General features: G+C 39.9%; 1 protein-coding gene across 2 annotated transcripts in view; it reads right to left on the reverse strand.

Moving 5' to 3' along the window:
• Positions 1–23,039, reverse strand: part of CDH11 (cadherin 11) — a 146,837-nt gene that overhangs the window by 20,106 nt on the left and 103,692 nt on the right. For both annotated transcript variants that reach the window (XM_059043679.2, XM_067020115.1), the window contains exons 5-11: positions 20,369–20,488; positions 18,376–18,543; positions 14,905–15,092; positions 8,294–8,547; positions 1,620–1,756; positions 646–779; positions 300–417 (exon numbers count right to left, since the gene is read on the reverse strand). In XM_059043679.2, the coding sequence (XP_058899662.1) occupies positions 300–417; positions 646–779; positions 1,620–1,756; positions 8,294–8,547; positions 14,905–15,092; positions 18,376–18,543; positions 20,369–20,488 (1,119 nt within the window). The remainder of the gene's footprint in view (positions 1–299; positions 418–645; positions 780–1,619; positions 1,757–8,293; positions 8,548–14,904; positions 15,093–18,375; positions 18,544–20,368; positions 20,489–23,039) is intronic.

The raw sequence follows: 23,039 nt of genomic DNA on the forward strand, positions 1-23,039 counted from the left end.
AAAAAGATAAATGAAGTTGTTTGCATATTGACCCTGTAAGCCTCCCCACTTGGTTTTTGCACTGCTTCATGAATATCAAAGCCAACAACAACAACAAAAAGTAAAATAAGATTAGACTCACTTATTCCTATGCACCAAGAGAGCCCATATCTCAAAATAAAGGTGGCATTATTATTTTTTGTTTGTTCTTCAACAGAAAGGCATTATTAAGAATAGGGGAAATACTTGTGCTCTGCAATATAAAAGCCATTTATTTTCCATTTCTACTTCTCTGAATGCACAGGAACCTTGGTACAAACCTCTGTTGTCTCTGACTGTGAAATTTGGATTGTGAATGATTTCAGGGGGTAGACTGAAGATAAATCTTGGTCCATTGGCTGTGTCATCCTTGTCATCTGCACTAATTGTAACAATTGGCTGAAAGAGAAAGGTGGCCCATAAATAAATCATGCTGACATTGGCACATCATTCATTCAAAAATTCCTGGCTGGCTGAGAAGCCTGATTTTAATTAGAGAACATAGCTCCAGAGCTAAACCAGGGCTCTGAAGCCTTCTTGGGCAGCGAGAAGTATCTCCAGGTGATGCTCTCAAAACCGAACTCTGTTTCTAAATGCTTATTCATAGCCAAGGCAGAGCAGCGTTACCTGGTTAGAAAGTGGCTTGGTCTGGTCACTCTCACAGATGAAGCCTTCATAAGGGGCAGCAAACTTGGGAGCATTGTCGTTGATGTCAAGGACCCGAATGGCCACAGGGACTTTGGCTTCCTGATGCCGGTTGTCTGAAAGGAGAGAATTGAGACAGTAAACATGTGCAAGGGAGGAATCCATGTTGGTCCAAGGTTACTCTTGGGAAAAAGTGAGCTCCAGCCATTCATTCAGGCCCTGCAGGGAAAGGCACTGTTGGCACAAAAATCACCTAAAATCCAAAGTATGCCAAATCCAGTGTGAAGGGGATGTCCTAGAATAAAGGTCAACATTAGACCAGTAAGAAATAAACCACTTTTCCCTTTCTGTTGAGGTTTAATTCTAAATGCTTATAAATGCCTAGCCCTCTCAGAGTGTAGTCCACAACAGCAGTTCTCTAAGTGGGATCCCCAGAGGAGCATCAAACAATTTGGGAATTTGTTGGAAGTGAAAATTCTCAAACCCAACCCAAGACCTGAGTTAGAGGCTCTGAGGGTGGGATCCAGAAATCTTTGTTACAACAAGCCTTTCACGATAATCCATTGCATGATAAATTTGAGAACCACAGGTCTACAGGTAAAAAAGAACCCACAAATCTTGGCTCTAAGGATTCTGCTGCTCTGGGTTTAAACAAAACTGAGGATAAAGTGGGGAATCTTTCACTGGTGGTTAAGAATTTCAAGCTGCTACAGGCTATCAGCTCATGTGCCAAATCTGTACCCAGTTCTGCCAAAGAAAATGAAAACATCTCTATTTGCTTATATGTCTCCCTAGATGGATGACCAAAAATAAATTTTAAAGATTGAAAAATATGTTTAAGACTAAAAAAAAAAAATTGTTCTACCTCAGCTGTCTGTTATTTTCCAGAATATATAGAAAGTCTCAAGGAATAATATTTGGTAAAGTAGAATCAAAACCCTTAGGATAATACTTACGGATTTCTGCTGCAAAAACTGATATGTTGAGCCAGGCAGTTTCTTCTCTATCCAAAGGTTTTGTAGTTTTAATAAAACCATCCTCTGGATTAATAGTGAAAAATCTGTCCAGGTCAGTGTGACGATCGATTGAATACCTAAGCAGAATGCAAATGAGGCAATTAGACCAAGACATTCCAAGCAGCTTAATATTTGAATATTTTCTCCATGCTATATTTAAAGCAACTTTTTCAATGAATTGCTTGAGCTAGGTTTTTTTTTTTAATCAAATTTACTTTTCAAACTTCGTACATGAATCTTTTATAGAAATCATTTTGCCACATTGGAATTCTTTACTCAGGACAATGAATGAAAGAGCTGTTTAGCATATTTGATTGAGAAATGGAATAATATGTTGCATATCTGATTGAGAAATGGAATAACATGCTGCATATTTCTTCATATTTACTACAATCACCCACCATCTGAATATTTATGAACCTGCATTTGGGAAGTGGGTTTGCCTTGCTTCCAAACAACTCAGAAAGTCACAAGTGTATGGAACATTTGCCAGATTTTTGCATATGAAATATTAAATAGTCTTAAGTTATCATCAAAGATCATTTATGGTACTAAAAAATCAGTTTTCTCCTTACTTAAAGGAAAATGCTAACTATATTTTGAGTAAATTTATTCAATTTATTTGGTTTTAGGGGTTCTCAGGTAGCTTGGTTCTGAATTCCATTGTGAAATATGCAAAGAGGGCTTGGCCATTCTTTTGTAGAGCATTCTCCCCACACTTTAATGACTCCAGGCTGAGCCTAACAGCATAGTTGGAAGGTTTCAGCTATTCCTGTCCACTAGCAAATTTGCTTTTTTCTAATAAAAGACAAAATAATTTCCAGAATACTATGGTGCAAGGTGAGGTAGAAGATGGGTCAAGAGGAGTAGTGCAGTGAGGTAAAATAACTTGCCCAGGATAAGTTCTGGAGACCTGGCTTTAATAAGTGTTGACAGTTGGCCCATGGCATCCATGAGGGATTGGATCCAGGACACCTGAGGATACCAAAACCCATGGATACTCAAGTCTCATATAAAATGGTATAATATTTGCATATAACTTACACATATCCTCCTGTACACTTTAAATCATCTATAGATTACTAAAATAATTAATACAATGTAAATGCCATGTAAATAGTTGCTGGTGTGCCACAAATTCAAGTTTTGTTTTTTGGACTTTTTTTTTTTTTTTTTTTTTGCGGTACGCGGGCCTTTGACCGTTGTGGCCTCTCTCATTGCAGAGCACAGGCTCCGGACGCGCAGGCCCAGCGACCACGGCTCACGGGCCCAGCCGCTCCGCGGCATGTGGGATCTTCCCGGACTGGGGCACGAACCCGTGTCCCCTGCATCGGCAGGCAGACTCTCAACCACTGCGCCACCAGGGAAGCCCCAGACTTTTTGGACTTTTTTTCCCCAAATATTTTGGACCTGTGGTTGGTTGAATCCATCAACATGGAACCCATCAATGTAGAACGCATGGATACAGAAGGCCAACTGTACATATGTCTGAAGGCATTCATTGAGGGCCATAAAACCAAAGAATATTAGAGAATATTAGCAAAGACCATGGATGTCACAGAGTTTAATCTCTTCAATTTACAAACGGTGGGATTTGCAAATGGTCTATTATCTTGCTTCTGGGGGAGCCAATATTAGGACCTGGATCTTCCAGTTCTAGATCATATTCTTTCCAAGAGAGAGGAATTTAGTGCAGAGCAGCACTTCGCAATACAGAAAACATGAGCTCATCCATGATATCGTTGACTTCACAGCTCCCTATGAGAATGGAAATGATGAGTCCCCTTCCCCAGTGAGGAAAGAGAAGATAAACTATCACACACCTCATAAATGTCAGTAGAGGCTCAGTGACTAAACCCTCAGCAGAGCTCTATGTGAAAATAAAGAGAGAATAAAAGAATATTTTTTCCCTGCCACTAGGGAGTTTACTATCTAGTTGACATGACAGGACAGGCTCACAGGAAGAAAGATAATTAACAAGTATTATTCTATAGAAGTGAAGCGCATGGATTTTGGTTTTGTAAAGTCCTAGGTACAAATTCATGCTTGGCTACATATACGCTGAGTGATACTGGAAAAGCCAGTTAAGTTCTTTGAATTTTAGCTTACTTATCATTTAAACTAGAATATTAATAGTAACCTAACTTTTAGGTTATCTGTGAGAATTACATAAAATGATAGATGTTGAAGATGCATAACCTAGTGTCTCACACATAGTAAACAGAACAACAAATATAGCTGCTCTGATTTTTGTTGTTGTTGCTGCTATTACACACTGTGGATAGATCAAATGTCAGTCTACAGAGTATGACTTTCATACTATAGCCAGTGAAAACTCCTGAAAGGCTTTTGATCAGAGGAATAAATAAACTGATTCAGACTCTCAGCGTGATGAATAAGATAGGGTGGGCAAGGTGGTCTGAGCTAGTGAGAGTAGAGGAAGGAACAGAGGAAATTTAAGGAGGTGATGTATTGATAGTTTTTAAGGAGTGAGGTGATAAGAGAGTGAGGTATAGAAGTGATAGAGGGAATGGAAGACTATGTGATAAAGACAGAACCAGTAGGACTCAGTTGATATTTGGAGATCTGTGGGAGGCTGGGAGAGTCCTTGAGAGTTTCTAGCCTGAGTGTCGCAGAGAGGGAGACGTTGGGAAATACAAAGTCAACTTACCAGGAAGGAGAGGTTGAATTTCCACTAGGGCTATGCTGCCACACCAGGAGAGCAAGATTCAACTTTATCAGAGGTTTCACAGAGTCAGGGGTATAGTCGGTCTTTTTTTTTTTAAGTATGTCACAAGAAGTATAGGCTCAAAAATATGTTTTTAATGAATGAGCCAGTGAAGGAAAAAGGAAGTGGGTAAAAATGCAGAGCACACAGCAGAACAAGTACAGAATTAGAATCAGGGAGAAAGATCAGCCTAGAGGCAGAAAATTTAGAGCATTAACTCAATTCAATTAGTAGCATGGACGGAAACTCTATAGATAAGTGGACACAGAGAGAGAGAAAGTCTGAAGTGAAAGGCTGAGTGTCAGGGAGCCCCCAGTGCCTGGACTGGGATCTCAGACTAGTGAAGACACCAGGTATGTCTGAGGCATGAAGAGGTGACTGCCAATGAAGCTAAGAGGAAAGAATATTTCAGGAAGGCAATGGTAAACGAAAAGGTCTCTAATGCTAGAGCCTGAGAAGAAAGCTGCAAAAATTTCGAAGCAGCTAAGAGTTTGGCTGACACTATAAGGCCCCCCTACCCATATGTTTAAGGACACAAATGTCCTTAAAGGTGAAGATAAGCACTCAGGAAAGTAGGTAGTCTGGCTAGGAAACCCACTGAATAAAAACCTTTAAATGTTATTCTATGAATTGTTTGGCAATTCTAAAAATGAGGACCTGAGTGGGTGAGAGGAGTTGGTTCAAAGGCCATAGTGAGCATATTTGGATAATTATAGACATGAAAAATGGCTCCATGCACAGAATAGCTTCCACTGAAAATATGACCCAAATAACCAATCACAGATGTGGATCCTTGGAGATAACAAGGTGCCAGGGAAATGAGCAGCTGTTCCACGTGTTTTTACATCATCACTCTTCTAAAAAGCTGCTAAGCACCTTGATATTCTAGGCCAAAGCTAACTCATTTAAAATTCACACCATGAACATTTTTGAGTAGTTTAAAGGTGTTACCAAGCTCCTCAGTCGTTACCTGATGTATCTTCTTGCACAGAGAGCACGGTAGTCAAACCTTCCTGGGAAATCTTTCCATCAGTGGCTGCCCAGCGAGAGTAAACCACTCACAGTGGACTGAGGCAGCTCTGGACTAAAATCCAGTCTCCAATACTGACTGGTCATGTGACTTTGGGTAATTCACATAATCTCTTTGAGCCTCAGTATTTGCATCTACTGGACCCTAAAGTGATCACAGCCTCAAGGGTGTCTGAGGATTAACTTAAATAATTTAGTGCAGGGTCATCTGGGGCCAAGAAGATGCTCAATAAAGGGTAATTTCCTTCCTTTCTCCCCAAAGGGGCAAAATGTTCAAAGACTTAAAGGCAACTGAACAGCATTTACATTTAGGACTTCCTTCTGCTCTGTCAGCATTTTCTTTGGTATAAATAGAAAAACTCCATTGTCCATGGCAATTCTTTTTCATACTCAGATCTACTTACTTTTCTTCCCAGCTTTATTGAAATATGATTGACAATAAAAAAGTCTGTATTGGGCTTCCCTGGTGGCGCAGTGGTTGAGAATCTGCCTGCCGATGCAGGGGACACGGGTTTGTGCCCCGGTCCGGGAAGATCCCACATGCCGCAGAGCGGCTGGGCCCGTGAGCCATGGCCACTGAGCCTGTGCGTCCTGAGCCTGTGCTCCGCAACGGGAGAGGCCACAACAGTGAAAGGCCCACGTACCACACACACACACACACACACACACACACACAAGTCTGTATTTAATGTGTACAATGTGATGTTTTAATATAAGTATACCTTGTGTAATGATTACCGTAATCAAGCTAACAAGCTAATTAACATAACCACTGCCTCACACAGCAACCATTTCCTCTGTGTGTGTGTGTGTGTGTGTGTGTGTGTGTGTGTGTGTGTGTGTGTGTGTGTGGTGAGGACACTTAAGATCTACTCTCTGCAAATTTCATGTCTACAATACATTATTATTAACTATAGTTACCATGCTGACCAATATCTCCTCATTTTCCCCACTTCCTAGCCCCTGGCAACCAGTGTTCTACTCTCTGTTTCTATAAGTCAGACTTTTTTAGATTTCACATATGAGTGATATGCTATATTTGTCTTTCTGAGTCTGGCTTATTTCATTTACCATAGTATCCTCCAAATTCACATATGTTATCACCAATGGCAGGATTTTCTTTTTTCAGGCTAAATAATAGTCTGTTATATATATATAATATACACATATATGTGTATATATATATATATATATATATATATATATATATATATATATCACTATTTCTTAATCCATTTATCTGTTGATGAACATTTAGATTGTTTCCATATCTTGGCTATTGTGAATAATGCTGCATTGAACATGAGAGTGCAGATACCTGTTCAAGATGCAGCCATTATGGAAAGCAGTATAGAGATTCCTCAAAATGTAGATGGAGGCTGGATTTGTTCTGTGGGCTGTAGCTTATTAACCCCTGACCTAGGCAGACACATCCCTGGTCCTCTTTGACTGTGCCAGGGACAACACAGTGTAAGCTGTCATTGTGATGTATGGTGAGAGCTGTGAGGTGGAAGCTGCATTTGATCCATCTTAGGGTGCCCTGGAAGAATTCCTAGACGAGGTGACATCTAAGTGGAGATGGGAAAAATGAATACCATGTAGCAAGCTGGAAAGGATGAGAGTGAGATCTCCAACCAGAAGGAAGAACACTCAAAGGTCAGGAATTAGAAGAAGACAGGAAGTAGCCCAGTCTAGCTGCAACTGAGAGTCTTATGAGAAGGGAGAGTAATACAAAAAGCAGGAGAGACCAGCAGGACACAGCAGGAATTGGGGGGGAGGGGCTCGAAGAAGAGCCTTAATCCAAGTAAGAGAATTAAGACTATTTTGGAGTAGGGGACAATGGGAAACAATTTGATCAATGGTTTTTTTTGTCGTTGTTGCTGTTTAATTGAAGTATGATGTGATTTTTGGATGTGCATTTTAAAACAATCAGTCTGGCTACAGGATGATGGAAAGGTAGGAGGGAGATTGGGGGCCGGGGGACCATGAGGAGGCAGAGGAAGGAATCTAGGCAAGAAGGGAATTAGGGGAGTGGCCATGGAAAAAGAAACACCTGCTAGAATCCAGTCCAGGGCAGGTTTCAGCCAACTTTACATTTCTGCCCTATATGGACATGCCTTGAATCTGTGACTCAAGCCTCCTTCTCAGCATCTTTCTCATCACCCTCTCATCGTCATCATCAGTCTCATTGGTCATTAGCTCAGGTTGGCGTGGGGAGGCAGGGTTCTGAATGGATTTTCTAGCTTTCTTGTCTAAGTCACAAAAGTATATTTGTGATAATAAAAGCATCCTAAATTTGAGGGGCACTTCGTTATCTCTTCAAAGTGCTCAACAGTTCGATAGATAGACAGAGCTTGCCTTCTGAGCCTCCTGTTCACTGTCTGTGTCTCTTTGGTTAAGTCACTTTGCCCTGCAGAGCCCCAATTTCCTCTTAATTTAAGAGATAATAATTCCTAGAAAATAACGTTCAGGGGATAAATTGGATTATATATCTGACACCCCTAGTATAGTAACTGGAGCATAGGAAGGTGTTCAATAAATTAGAATTACTGTTATTATTTCACAATCATTATTTATAGTTCACCACAGTTCTCTGAGACAGGCAAAGCTTAGGGTTACATCACCTAGTATACATTGGGAAATCTGCTCCAGAAATTTTGGAGCTTGAACAAGTCTATCCAAAGAGTTGGTGCAGAGGTGGAGTAGAACACATGTCTTCTAACTCTTCATCTTGTTTACATTGAATGATATCTTGGACCCTTTTTGAGACTGAAGGACCTGGTTCCTATAGGGATTTCCTAAAACCTCTTGCCTCTGGAATTCCCCATCCAGGCTTTAAAAATAAATCTCTCTGTACCTTATCGGGCTATTGGCAGCATCAGGGTCTTTGGCATGCACTCTCCCCACCACAGTGCCAGCAGCTGCATTTTCTTGGACCTCATGGATATAACTCGGGGCCAAGAACATGGGGGGCTCATCAGCATCTTCCACTGCAATCTTGACTGTCACGGTGTCTTTGAAAGGCCCGTTGCTGATGAACTTTGGGTCGATGTGCACGTTGGCTGCCTCTACCTTCAAGCTGTATGCTCTTTTGGTTTCAAAATCTACAGGCTGGCAAGAAAGAAGAGAAGATTGACAACCAATTCCTTGAAAGAATAATGGAAAAGAAAAACCTGATCGTTTTACAGGGCACCATGAATAGTTGTTCAAAGAGAGAAAATCAGTGTTTATTCAATATCCAATTACCTGAGCCATTTGGTTAGAAAATCAGACGAATCAATTGCTGAAACTTGGAATGTGCTTAATGGGTAATTCTAGGAGCATGACAGACACAGAAGGACCACATCATCGAAAGTGAACCACATTCTATGAACACATTAAGGCTGCCCAATTCAGTCACTAAAATCATTTAAGGAAAGGAATGAAGACATTACAAAAATAAATGTTATAGCCCATTCTGAAAAGTACTAAGAATCTTGGTAATAAAAATCGTCAATGAATTTCAGGCAAAGAAAAAAGCAATGTCTTGTTAGATGACTGCTCCCCTCCACACATACACACTTCTGGTTTAATCATATGGATAGTCTCATTTTTAAAGTTTCTGACCATGTAGCATTTCTCAAAGTCTGGGACCCTTACCAGCAGTGGCCCATACACTGACTTAAGGTGGTTTCTGGGTAATTTTGCATGGGTGGGTTTTTTGAATGACATTATCCTAATTACTGATCCTATTATTCCTTTTCCAATTCTTCCATTCCCAAACACGTCAAGGACATCTCAGTATACTGCTAACTTTTAACATACCTGTTATGCTTCTGATCTCCCTTTCAAGAGACTATGATATAACTCTCTAGCTAGAATGTAATGACATCATTTTGTTTTGACTGCATTCATTTTTAGGTTACCTCCTATTTATGGCAAGTGATATAGTACAGTGTGAATACTTCCCTGTTAAAAGAATACATATATGTAAAAAAAAGTCCATTTAAAGAAAAACAATTATAAACAATATAGATTTTACACAAACGTGAAAAAATATTAAGAAGCAGCATTCGAATGGCTGTCATTATTAAGAAATTGATGATAGGCACTCCCTAAATCTGAAGGAGACAAGGTTCTGTGAATCAATCAGTAAAGGGTGAAAAGTAAAATTATAGAAGAGAATCAAGCCTTCCTGCCTAGGGAACAGAACTTTCTAATTAGCACTCTGGATGATACTGAACTCCCAAATGTTTGGAAAGAGTTGGGTCTTTTAAGGGTAACATCTGCCTGCCATGTTGTCATCATCTGCCTGGTATTCTTTTGAATGGGCATATAATCATAGGCCTTCGTCCTAACCGAATTCTCCAGCACTCTAAACTGACGATGATTCCAGTTGCAGGAAGGTTAAATGCATTCAACACCCTTGACACTTTTTCCATCATTTTTCCACCCCCGTCTCCCCAGAGTCAGAGAACACTCCCTTTCCCGAAGCAAAATCTGTCACCAGCTGCTCCGTCATTCCGGACTTAGCAGCATCTTTGACCTTCACTGGGTTACTGAGCAGCAGAAAGAAATGATATTTATAGGCTGAAGGTATGAGACTGCTGCAATTCCTCAAAAATCTCTGCGATTATTAGACAAAATTAAAACATGAATATGCTATTCTGAGACCAGGTAATAAGAAATTTTCTGATCTCAGATAGCCTGTTGATTCTCCCAGAACAGAAAGTTTTGAACTTGGTTTCGACATATACCTAAGGACCCAGAGCGTTGTTTCCACTGGAAAGCCTTGTTGTTGTTGAAGCCAGTACAGTCATGCTGCAGTTTGACTGATACTTTTTGAATCTCAAGCGAAGCTCCCCAGATCTTTGCAAGTGTTTGTCTGGGATGCCCTTTCCTAGTTTGGTGAGATTTTACTGTCTTCTGCTGCTCATCCCAGGCTTGTAAAGTCCTCCCCATCTCCCCCAGACAGATTTGTGTGTCCCCTTAGTTGCCCATCTGCAGTCCCTCATCCCCCACCCCAGCTAGCTGAGGAGCATCCCAAAGGACTCTACTGAGTCTTGTTGATCTTTGCTGATCTTTGCCTCTCCAATGCCCAGTAAATGACCAAGTGATCACATGTACCAATCATTGCCACTGAATGGGAAGCAGAGTTGATGGATGGACAACATTTAAGCATTTGTCTACAATTTATTCCCTGCCTCCTTCCAAAAGGGATTTAAGGTAGTTTCCTATGTGAACCTTTATATCCATGTTATGAGTAGTTGAAATAAAGCTAAGTGAGGCAACATACTACATAAGGCATAAAAATCTCAATACCCCTGAGTTTACTAATCCCACCTCTAAAAATTCTCCCTGGGGGACTAATTCAACAGAAAACCCAAACAAACAATATTCAAAAATGCATGATGTTTAGATATCATAGAGGGGTTATATTTAATCATGGGAAACATACACACAAAACACCAAATCCAACTGAGATTTTATTAAGGAAATAATGGTCCATCAATAGGATGGGATGTTATGTAGTCATTAAAAATAATTATGTATATTATATAGCAGCATGTAAAATGTTTATGGTGTGCCATTAAGTTAACAAATCAGATCACCCTATGACTGCAACTGTGTTAAATGTTACACATCCACATCTATATACGTGTGGACAGAGAATATAAAGAAATAATCAGGCATAAAAGTGGCTTTATTAAAATTATTATTTAAAAAAATATTTAAAATGCCTTCTAATGCTGCTGTCACACGGCTTTACAAGCAGTTTATTTGTTTGCAAGTAAATACCTCAGAAACTGTGCCGGGATCTCTCAGTGATAATCGGAGTCCCACTCTGTCAAAGGTGCTTTCCGATTGGATTTTCCTCCCCAAATCTACCAAGCCACCTACAAGTCTCATCTTTATTTTGCTAACCACACAGAGATTGTCTCAATATCCTGAAGGCAGCTTCTCTCTCTCATGCACCATTATAATCCTGACACCTACTGTGTCTGACACAGTACTCAAGAAATATTTATTGCTTTCTAAGCTATTCAATAAATGAATGACTCTAGCTCCTAAATAACTCTTGAATTCTTCACCTTTACCTCTTCTGCCTTCTTCAGGTCTTTGTAATTCCTCCCTTGAAGTCCAGCAAGATTTCTTCAATTGGTCCTACTGTATCCACCTCAAAACCCTCAAGACTGAACTTATTCAAGTTTCTTAACTGTGTCCTATTTCCCTCAACACCAGTCCTTCAAGAGCTCATTTTCTCTGACCTTCCTCTCCTATCTATCTGGTAATTTCCTATTCATCTATGAAGGCTCAGCTCCTCTCAGTGAGGAGAGGCCAGGAATGTTGCTAATCACCATACAATGCACAGCCCTGCCCCTACAGCAAGAATTCTCTGTCCTGAAAGGTTAATAGTGTCAAGGCTGGGAAACCCCCCTCTATGTTAATTGTCTTTTCGCTTTTAACTGTCCTGTTAAATTGTGATCTTCTTGTGACCAGGACTCTGTTTCTTCAGTTTTAGATGTCCAACCTCTCACAAAGGGTGTGCCTGACAAGTAATAATAACTCAATAACTCTTGGTAGAAAAAGGTCGAATGAATTAAGGAATAAGTGAAAAAAGTATATTAAAAAATATTTTTTAAAGACAGAAATATTTTCATGGATCTCTCTATATCTTTTTATATTATTCAATCATATATGTAATGATTTCTATAAGGATCCATCATTTTACTCTATTAAATTCACCTCTCAATATTTTTTTCCTGCTGGACAGTTGGAACCTTGTGTTATATGCTTAAGTAAACGTTCTTTTACAAATTAAAGAACATCTTACTCTGTTTTAAACCTAAACATTAGTGCTTTATAGAAGATTATTCCTTTGCCCGGAAGAAATACATTGAATTGGGGGAAAATGTGCAAATTAATCACATGCAGAGAGCTCATGTGCGATGTGTTAGTTCCATGGGGTGATTTACATGTTTCAGATTTTAGAGACACAGTGTGTGTTTATACCCTGAATACACTGAAAACAGGTGACAACCTAAGCATAACCAACTACCCAATTACTTGAACAGGAAAGGATGGGAGGCAGGAATCGCTGATATCACTGCTCATATGTCAGTGGCAAGCAGGAGGGATAGAAATGTTAATTAACAAAGCCAGTTGACAGCTCTATGCTACACATAGTCACACAGCTACTTTTCCAGAGGAGAAACCAGAAGAAGTGATTACCCCAGCCCCTTGTGGCTGGTGATTAGGCTTCTGTGGCTACACCATTCATCATCACTAATGTTGACTTTTCCAAGTGTCCAGAGTTCACCCTGACTTCCATATTCTTTTATGACAGAGTCACTTCTACTTTCTCTTTGTTTGGGTCCCCTCATATTTCCCCCCAAACCTAACAATGCTTCCTTATGTTGTGAAAAGTCGGCTTCCTAGAACACCTCTCTCCCTGCTCTCCTTATTGAAAGATTCCTCCCAGGCATCTCCCTCTACCCCACCCTTGCCTCCTCTTCAGCTACTGGTCTCTTTATTGATTCTTCAAATTAATTATCTTTATCAGTGTTCCAGGCCAATCGTTTCCATCACACCAAAGAGCTTAATTCATGTTACAAAACCAAGTTGAAAATGAATACTTGATTAAAACCAAGGTAATCCCATCATCCAATTCAGATTTAATACTCCATATACTTTGATGATGGAGAAGTGTTGATTTCTCAAGTGATAAATCAGGGGTAAAGCTGTTTTGGAATATGCTGTAACTGTTTCTTTACCTGAAAGTGAATCAAATCTGGCTCTCTTCTATAACCCCTTTCTGATCCGGCTACTCGCAAAACGTCTTGAGTGGGAAGATGATCTAGAATACACTAAGTTTGAATTCCATGTCTTTAAATTGCTAGCTGTGTGATTACAACAGGGTCAAATTATTTAATCTGTCTGAGACCCAATCTCCTCACAATTAAACTGAGGTATCATTGCTGACTGGGATAATAACATCTACTTTATATGATTTTTATCATGTAAAATAAATGAATGCTTATAAGAGGCTCAGGCTTTGGCCAATATTTAGAATTGAGTAAATGTTATATTTTTTTAAACAAAACAAGAACAAGCAATAATCTCATTTTTGTAGTGAATTAATCTCAGGGACACTTTTTTTTTTTTTTTTTTTTTGAGGTACGCGGGCCTCTCACTGTTGTGGCCTCTCCAGTTCCGGAGCACAGGCTCCGGACGCGCAGGCTCAGTGGCCATGGCTCACGGGCCTAGCCACTCCGTGGCCTGTGTGATCTTCCTGGACCGGGGTATGAACCCGTGTCCCCTGCATCATCAGGTGGACTCTCAACCACTGCGCCACCAGGGAAGCCCCTCAGGGACACATTTTTAGCAACAATAGGTGACTATGAGGGAAGGCCCATTATTATTGCTTCTCAGGTTCAATTTTGAGGGAAAATCAAGCAGACATTTGGTTTAAATTTCATAGAAGGCCCAGCAATGTAATGGACCTTGGATGTTTGAGATAAGAAAAGTTCCAAAGAGCCTATATTAACAGACTCAGCTTGGCAGAGCTAAAGAGGGAACTTCATGTATGCTCGGGGCTGTCTCTTCAAAATCTAGATTTATCTAGCTATCTTTCTTTCCATGGGAAAACTGTGCCAACTCATATAAGAACTAACCAGCAATCTCAGGGCAGGTATTATCACTCCCCCTTTTTTTCCCCAGTTTTATTGAGATATAATTTACATACAGCACTATCTAAGTTTAAGGTATATAGCATAACAATTTGACTTTCATACATCAGGAAATTATTACCACAATAAGTTTAGTGAATGTTCATCATCTCATATAGATACAAAAGAAAAAGAAAAAGAATTTCCTTTTGATGAGTTCTCTAAGGATTCACTCTCTGAACAACTTTCATATATAACATACAGCAGTGTTAATTATATTAGTCACAGTGTACATTGCATCCCTAGGACTTATTTATCTTATAACTGGAAGTCTGTGCCTTTTGACCCCCTTCATCCAACTTCCCCTCCCCCCACCCCCCACTTCTGGCAACCACACATCTGATCTCTTTTTCCATGAGTCTATTTGTTTGCTTGTTTCTGAAGTATAATTGACCTACAATACCATCTTAGTTCCTGGTGCACCACATAGTGATTTGATATTTCTATATATTTCAAAATGGTAAGTCTAGTTGTCATCTGTCACCATACCAAGATATTACATTATTATTGACTATACTCCCCAAATCATACAAAAACTAACCATCAAACTCAGGCAGGCATCATCAGCCCCTTCTGCCAGCTTCCTCTGGAATACAGTTCTGTTATCTCTCCAAAGCTCAGAGCTCGACTGCAAAGTCAGGTCCAGCCCTCAGTTGTCCACATTCTCCTTTCTTTAGCCTTCAACTCCCTGTTTCCAGCAGCGGTGCCTCGGCAAGGCAGGCCACACCACTGCCACATCTGATTCCTCACCCTAACTCACCTTTTTCAGTTTCACCACGCCCTCCTGTGTTTCATAGTCCGTTGTGATTTCAAACAATTCCATCCCATCTCCATCAACAATATTGTATGTGACTAAGCCATTTTCTCCAATGTCTGGGTCTTTAGCCTTCACTCTTCCCACTTCCTCCCCGGGGACAGCTGCTTCTGACACAGACATCTGGTATACGCCTAGAAGAAGAAGATATCTATTTTTATTTTCCCTTTTACTTGGCAGCTGTAAGACTTTAGATTTCATTGAATCTCAATAAATTTCTCAAAGGGTTTGACATTGAACTTTCTATTGATTGAAAACATGAAAGAAGTGGATGGATGGGAGGAAGATCCCACATGGCTTGCTTGTCAAAGAAATGTTTTCTGCAAAGGATGATGAAACAATATCAGGGTCCAGGGTGGTAGGGTGGGGTCACCTGTCACATGTGAGAAAGGAAAACAATGCCCAGTTACATTTCCCGTCAGGAACTGATGGAGGGCCATGTATATCTTCACACATTCAAAAAAATCAAAACTTCTTTTTACATCTTTGGAATGGTCCATAAGTTAATTCTAAGGCTCACATATGGCACTGCCAGGTGCCCAGAAAAAGAACACCCTTCCCTGTTTAAAAGCCTTCTGTAGCTCCATACTTATTTTAAAATCAAATGCAAGTTGTATCCTTCATGGTCATGATCCTTCCAGCTGCATATCTGACTTTCTTCTTACTTTACCTCCTTCACCATTTGATTAAATGATACCTTATATGGAAAAGCTTCTCATAGTGTGACATTTCCATATAGATTTGTTTCATGTGTGTATCAGGAACCTAATATATGCTAGGCACTGTCCTAGCCTTTGGCGACTCAGTAGTAAATGAAAGAGTCAAGATTCTTTCCTCATTCTGAAGAGAAAAAACCCCAAATGTATACATACGCTGATATCATTGCTAAGAAGGAGAAAAATAAAGTGCAGTGAGGGATGGAGGATAATGAAAGAGTGTAAGTGTGACTGTGTATAAATGTATGTTGTGTGTGAGTGTGTTTGTTCATGTGAGTGTGTGTGAATGTCCCCTGAAAGGACTGGGCCAGACAAATCATGTGAATACCTTGGGATAAAAATTATAAACAAAGCAAACAGCAAATTGCAAAAACCCTGAAGTGGGAACACAGTGAATACATACAGAAAAGCAAGACCACAGTGTGACTGCAGCCTTCTGGTAGGAGGTAAGGGAGGCTGGGGCCCAACTGTGCACAAAGCGCATTGCAGGAGATGGAAAAGACCAGGTTTTCTTTAAACTTGGTGGGAAGCCACTGAAAGGTTTTCAGTAGAGAAGTGAGATTTGAGATAATCTTATTTGCATTATCACAATTCAAAAATATTCTCTGCGAAACAACATAGAGAAGCAAGGGTTGGAAACCTGGCCTCTACCACTTTCAAGCCAAGTGGTCTTGGGCAAGTTACTTAAGCTCTTTAAGCTTTAGTTTCCCCTTATGTGGACTTTATCAGTTCTAATACTCTGTCCACGTTTATCTATTGGGTTGGCCAGAAAGTTTGTTTGGGTTTTTCCATAACATCTTTTAGAAAAACCTGAATGAACTTTTTAGCCAACCCAATATATTGTTTGGCTGTGGATACTTTCAACTCAGACCCATATTTAACTTAAACACACCATGCCCTCCATGATAAAGGACAAGTAGGAGATGGCAGTCTCTGCAGATAATTACCAATTTACATGAAGGTTTAGAAAAACCTACTCCCAGTTGATTTTCTCTAAGTCTTCGTCAAGTTCATAGCTGTAAAACTGGTATCTTCACAGTAGTGATGTAACTTTACTCTATGATTGTATGTGAGCAAGGGCATTCATTAATCACTACCTGCTAATAGTCCTGCATGGCCTTTTCCATCTAGCATACCAGCCAGCTTTAGAGTGGATACTGGAGCATGCAGTTTCTTAGAGTGCTCTATGAGGCTTACGCTTATTGGGGATGCTGAACCTTGTGGCTGACCAGGCAAGGCAGTCTTCATCTCTTTGGTGACTTTATGAGAACTGGCTGTTGCCTTGTAATCCTCTATCTCAATGTCTCCCTTGCATAGATTGTTGTCTTTGGATTCCTTTGAGTGACCATGCATGGTGCCTTCCTGGGGCCATACTTGGTGGCCTCCCCTGTTCTCTGATTTATAAAAAGTGCCGTCTCTCTGGCAATAAACTCACAGTCTCTATCAGCTACTCTCCTCATTAATGAAGAAGACACTTCCATGGTGAACTAGCAGCAGCGTTCCGATCACACTGTACCTCTGTCTATACTTATAATGTACACATAACCAGATTTGTGTACAAAATCTGGCTTTGCCATATGCTTCGGGCAAGTTACTGCACCCTTCATGGAACTCAGTTTTATCTGTAAAATGGAGGCTTTCGTAGAGATCTGTAATAGTAGTAACTATTCATTAAAGGATGGTAGTTGTTGAATTATGATTATTAATAATGACCTTTCAAATCATTTTTTCTTTTATTTCCTGCTGCAAGCCTATCAATTTTGTAGAAAGACCATAATCCCCTAGATAATATTGATAATAATGGCTAACATTTGTTGACAACTTATGCCAGATAACATTGTAAGATTTTACACTAGCTCATTTAGTTCTAACAACATCCTATTAATTGAGCCCTGCGGAAGATTGTATTTTGCAAAAATAGTCCAAAGAGTATATCCAAGCCCACATGCTTTTCTTTCAACGCGACTTTAACAGTCCTTCCCTTGAAAGGTTGGGTCTACAAGAACTCCACTTACATTTGGGCAGTCTTATGACTACAGTAGAAATGATGCTATGTGATTTCTGAAGCTAGGTCACAATAGGCAATACAGTTTCTGCTTGGTCTCCTTGGGGCTCTCCTCACTTTTAGAACCTATCCAAGCCACTCCTTTGAGGCTGATATGAAGGGGAACCAACAGCCAACATTAACTTGCCAGCCATGTGACTGAGCCATCTTGGAAGTAGATCTTCCAGCCCCAAACTGTGCCAGTTGATGCTATGGAAACAGAAACAAGCTGCCTCCTTCAGGTTTTGCCCAAACTGCAAACTCATGACAAAAATAAACGATTATAATTGTTTTAAACCACAAGATTTGAGGCAGTTTGTTAGGTAGCAATAGAGAACTGATTCAGGTGCTATTACATATCCAGGTTAGAAATGAGAACACTGAGACAGAGAAAGGTTAATTAATTACTACATCACATCATGAGCACCTAGCAACATGGATTTTCTGTTCCCAGGGTTGTAGAACATTTTATGTCTCCACTTTCTCCCACTACCTCTCCTCCACTTAAGTTTTTTGTTGTCTTGTTTTTTGCAAGAATGATATAAAGAGCCTCCATTTTTCTAGATTTCTTCTGGAAAGTTGAGTACAGCAGGAATGGGTCAGAGAAGAGTTGGCTGTGGCACCACTGGAAAGTGAAAGCCAAGCCCACCTACTTACTCTGTGGAAACTTTGGTGGGTTGTCATTGACATCAGTCAGTGTGATCGTCACTTTTGTTGTCCCTGAGAGTCCACCCATGTGTCCACCCATGTCCTTGGCCTGGATCACCACGTGGTACTCCTCCTTAGCTTCCCTGTCCATGTTGGGAAGGGCTGTTCTGATGATACCTGGAGAGGTGAGCAGGGAACATCACAGATATTCGTTGATAACATTATAACAAAAACGATCTAGGCACAGGGGAAGCAAAGATGAATAGAACAGCACCTGCCCTCACAGAAGAGTCACTCCAACATGGTAATTATCATCAAAAGTAGCCATACCTGGAGCATCATATAGATATATTTTCTAGCAAGTTGTCATAATTATTAATATAGCATGAAAATTTTATGTTTTATATGTTGTACTGTAAATGCAAGTAATAATCTCATCCTTCTCAGGTGTGACACTTAAAGATCCTAAAGACTGATATATTTGCAGATGCACTGCATGGACATCAGTAACGTAAACCCATGCTTTTGGACTGCCAGCAGAATCTTTTGACTATCTATGCCTGCATGCAATTCGTAGAAACATTTCTATGGTCCATATTAAGTTAAAAGTAGAAGGCGATATATTAAAATGTTAATATTAATTTTTTTAAAGTGTATACCAAATGGGTTAAAAATATATACAATGCTTATACAAACACTTACTGTCTACTATCCGCTATCCTTGGAATCAATGATACGTTAATAATTGAATTCTGCATCATCTCTGGATATTAGCACATTATTGGTGTGGAAACCATGCTCACTTAAATCTTTTGGGAACATATTCGAGCTTTTTCTGTCTGTAGGTACAGTAACATTTATACTGGAAATATAAGAGAGTGCTGTGGAAGCTTTAAGCCCTTTTCCTTTTCTGACCCTTACATTTGTGTGTTTCTCAGCAACATCCTTGAACTCACTGAGCCTCATTTTTCTTGTCTGTTAAATAATTTGGTAGGTTCAAATTGGTGGTTCTTAACTATGAGTGCCTGAGACACGAAAGTTGCAACTGGAGTCCTTCCAGCGATTTTAACATCTCAAAAATCCATATGAAATCCCACATTTATCCTTAATTAATCTGAAAATTAATTGGCAAAATTAATTGGTAAATGCCTGATGAAATCATAGCAAGTAGCCCCATAAATTGTGATCTGAAGCAAAGAGCCTACAAATAAATGATTACATAGGTAAGTGGAAATTATATTCAATAAGTGGGCAAAGTATCTGATTGGCAGGCTATGTATATACATATAAACATATATATTTGATAAATTTTAGCTATAATAATAAAAGCGGATTGTTTGTAAACATCTTTCAAACACATGGGGGTATATTGTGGAAAAAGAAATGAGTTTGGGGTATAACATTGTGGACTAGCAGTTTCACAGGACTTTAGTGTTTATTCTCATAAAAGGATCCTAGAATCAAATTTGGTACAAATGGAGTGAAACATTTTGGCGTGGGTTTTGGTTGTTTGTATTTGTTTACTCTTTTGGTTTGCTATTTGTTTTCTGTACGGGATTTGCAGAGTCTCCTTCTTGGATGCTAATGCCCGCTGGGAATCTAAGCACAGCAGAGGAGGTTGGGGATATGCCTCCTCTCAAACACACGTTAGCATCAGTTCCCACCTCCACCATCCCCAGCCCTGGCTTTGAGAGCTGCCATTTTTCATACCAGTCTTAGAGTCCTGTGGTCTCTTAATTTGGATCCACAGTTGAATTTTATGATAAAACATATTTTAAGATAAATTCTTATGATTAAGTTGAATTTTAAGAGAAAAATTGCATCTAAGATAATATGTATTACTGTGACATGGTGCAATACAGACAGTATCTAATCCTCACAATAGTCTTGTTAGGTGGCCCTTTTTATATTTTAGAAACCTAAGACTCAAATAGGTTTTAGTGAGCAGGCCTGGACTCCTTATTCACAAAGTGTTGCAAATCACAATGCCATTCCACAGTACCTGTCTGTGCTTCTACTGAAAAGTAGGGTTGTCCTTCCAGGATACTGTACACTAACTTGGCACTGTTTCCATAGGTGGGGTCGTCTGCGTCTGAAGCTGTCACCTGGATTACTGATGTTCCTTAAAAGTGAAATACAGTCATTAGTAACAGTCCCTCAGCTTTTCAAATTATATTCTAGTTTGCAAAGTTTTATCTTAAGATTAAAAACTGAGGAGAGCCCCCAAATTATTCAAGATGCTTTCATTTTCCAGGGTTGAGATGCGAAAATAACCTCCTTCCCTCCCTCTCTCCCTTCCTTTTTGTTTAATTCCCATAGCTTAAAAATGAACTTTCTATATTCATAGTGCATCCTGCTATACTTAGTAGTTAAAATAATAATATGAACATTATTGCAAAAACATTCTAAGACCCATGCAACTGGAATGTTCAGTATATCAAATAATTAAATAAAAATCTTCCCTAAGAGTATAATAAAGGGTAATTAATGATGAATTAATTGCTTTTCATGAAAGGAAAGAGTGCAGTCTTCCATCTGTAGCAGAGCAATAAATACATCATTTTATTGTTGCTTTGCATGTCATAAAATGGCTGCTAATACTACATTTTAATTAATTGATGGCTATAAATATTGTACAGAATGTTGTTCCCTACTGGCGTGAAAATTGCATCTTCCCATCTCTAACAGGTCTGGTAGTCATATAACAGAAATCACCAGTAGACATCTGGTGAGATCTAAGGCAAGCATTTGTGGGTCACAATGGAAGGAAACCAGGGAATTGAAGGAAGATGGGATTCTGTTTTTTCTAGAAAAAATCCACCGTTCCCTGATGGTCACAAGTATCTGAGGGCATGAAATGCTGGGCTTCAGAATGGGGCAGGGGAGATGCTCAAGGGAGAGAGCTGGTTATTATTGAATTCCTCTGTGCCAAGCATCGTTTGGGGCACGTTCCATGTATTCTGCCCCTCTGCTGGCTGTTTTTACATTCACTGTGCTTGTGAGGTACTTAGTATGACAAGTAGGAAGTTTTGCAACCTATTTTTTCAGAGTGGTTTATTGCCAGAGTCAGGAGTCTAACCTCTACCCAGCAAACAACCAAACCCAAGTTCTTTCGAAGGCAGTTTTCAGCAGAGGGGCCAGGTTCTATGTGAAAGGCAAGGGAGCCCATGTACAAAGCCACTGACAACCCTTTAATTTACAAGGCTGTCAGTGATTTTCACATGGCATAAAAATAAATCTCACTTTTTTTTCCTGTAATTCATTATTTCATACAAGCAACTTTTTTCTGAGCTCTTCCCACATAACTAGGCACTATTCTAAGTAGTGGAGATTTATAAGGGAGTTAATAAGCTCTATTCTCTACCTTCATGGTAGAGCTAGGGAAAGTATTATTTTTTATGCTTAATTTGCTTCGAGGAATCCACTAAGTTCATTACAAATCTTTGTATTTTACATCTATGTTGTTTAACCCTCATTAGAGTTTACATTATCCTCATTGTATAGATGACAAAACAAAAACTGAGAAAGATGTAAGATGTTGTCTGGGTTGACCTGGCTGGTCAGAGGTACGGCCATGATTCCAACCCAGTACTGTCTGGCAGCAGACTCTACTCTCATAGGCCACGATGCAAAGTCTGATGTTACTCCTTAAGCACCAAGCTGCCTCAAGAGGTGGAATCAATGAAAATTCCCCTAGAGCATCATGTTTGATGGCTGACCTTTGTCCCCTGGCTCAGCTGCTGACACTGCTGTCCCCTATGTACTGATTTATTTGATGTCTGCTATTTCTCATTAAAGTCCCCAGGTGAATGCTGAGAAACTAAAGAATTGGGCAGGGCAAAGGGAAGAGAAGAAGGCAGAAAAGGCTCAGCTGGGTTTTCATAAAGTATGAGAAGGGTTTGACTTTAGCTGGAGGAGAAGAAGGGGACAATTTTTTTTAGCATCATAAGTTCTATATGCAGAATGGAAGTAGCTTAGAGTTGTAGCGTCACTTCTGTATCTAACACTCTTGAGCAAACTGATTCCCAATCTTGATGCTTAGTTTTCTCATCTGTAAAATGGCCCTGATGATCCTTATGTTCATGGGAACTTTATTATTTTTTTAAAATTTATTTATTTACTTTTGGTTGCATTGGGTCTTCGTTGCTGTGTGTGGGCTTTCTCTAGTTGCGGCGAGCGGGGGCTACTCTTCATTGTGGTGTGCAGGCTTCTCATTGCGGTGGCTTCTCTTGTTGTGGAACACGGTCTCTAGGCTTTAGTAACTGTGGCTCATGGGCTCTAGAGCACAGGCTCAGTAGTTGTGGTGCACGGGCTTAGTTGCTCCGCGGCATGTGGGATCTTCCCTGACCAGGGCTCGAACCCGTGTCCCCTGCATTGGCAGGTGGATTCTCAACCACTGCGCCACCAGGGAAGTCCTCATGGGAACTTTAAATCTCTGATTTGCATAAGCATACTCACTCCCTGATTAGTATAGCTCTGATCACTGTCTGAAAAGCAAATCCTTCTTAATATGAGGCATGCTTCTCAAAAGACCACAACTACATGCATTCTATAAAGCCAAACAAAGGTTATTGCCAGGAGAAGGTAGCTAGTTGAATAAATCTTTCACAGAATTGTCCTCTAACAATGTGATTTGTCTTTATGCATGATAAAAGACATAGCTCCTTCTGAAT

The sequence above is a fragment of the Kogia breviceps genome, chromosome 18, assembly GCF_026419965.1.
Source record: "Kogia breviceps isolate mKogBre1 chromosome 18, mKogBre1 haplotype 1, whole genome shotgun sequence".
Taxonomy (NCBI): domain Eukaryota; kingdom Metazoa; phylum Chordata; class Mammalia; order Artiodactyla; family Physeteridae; genus Kogia; species Kogia breviceps.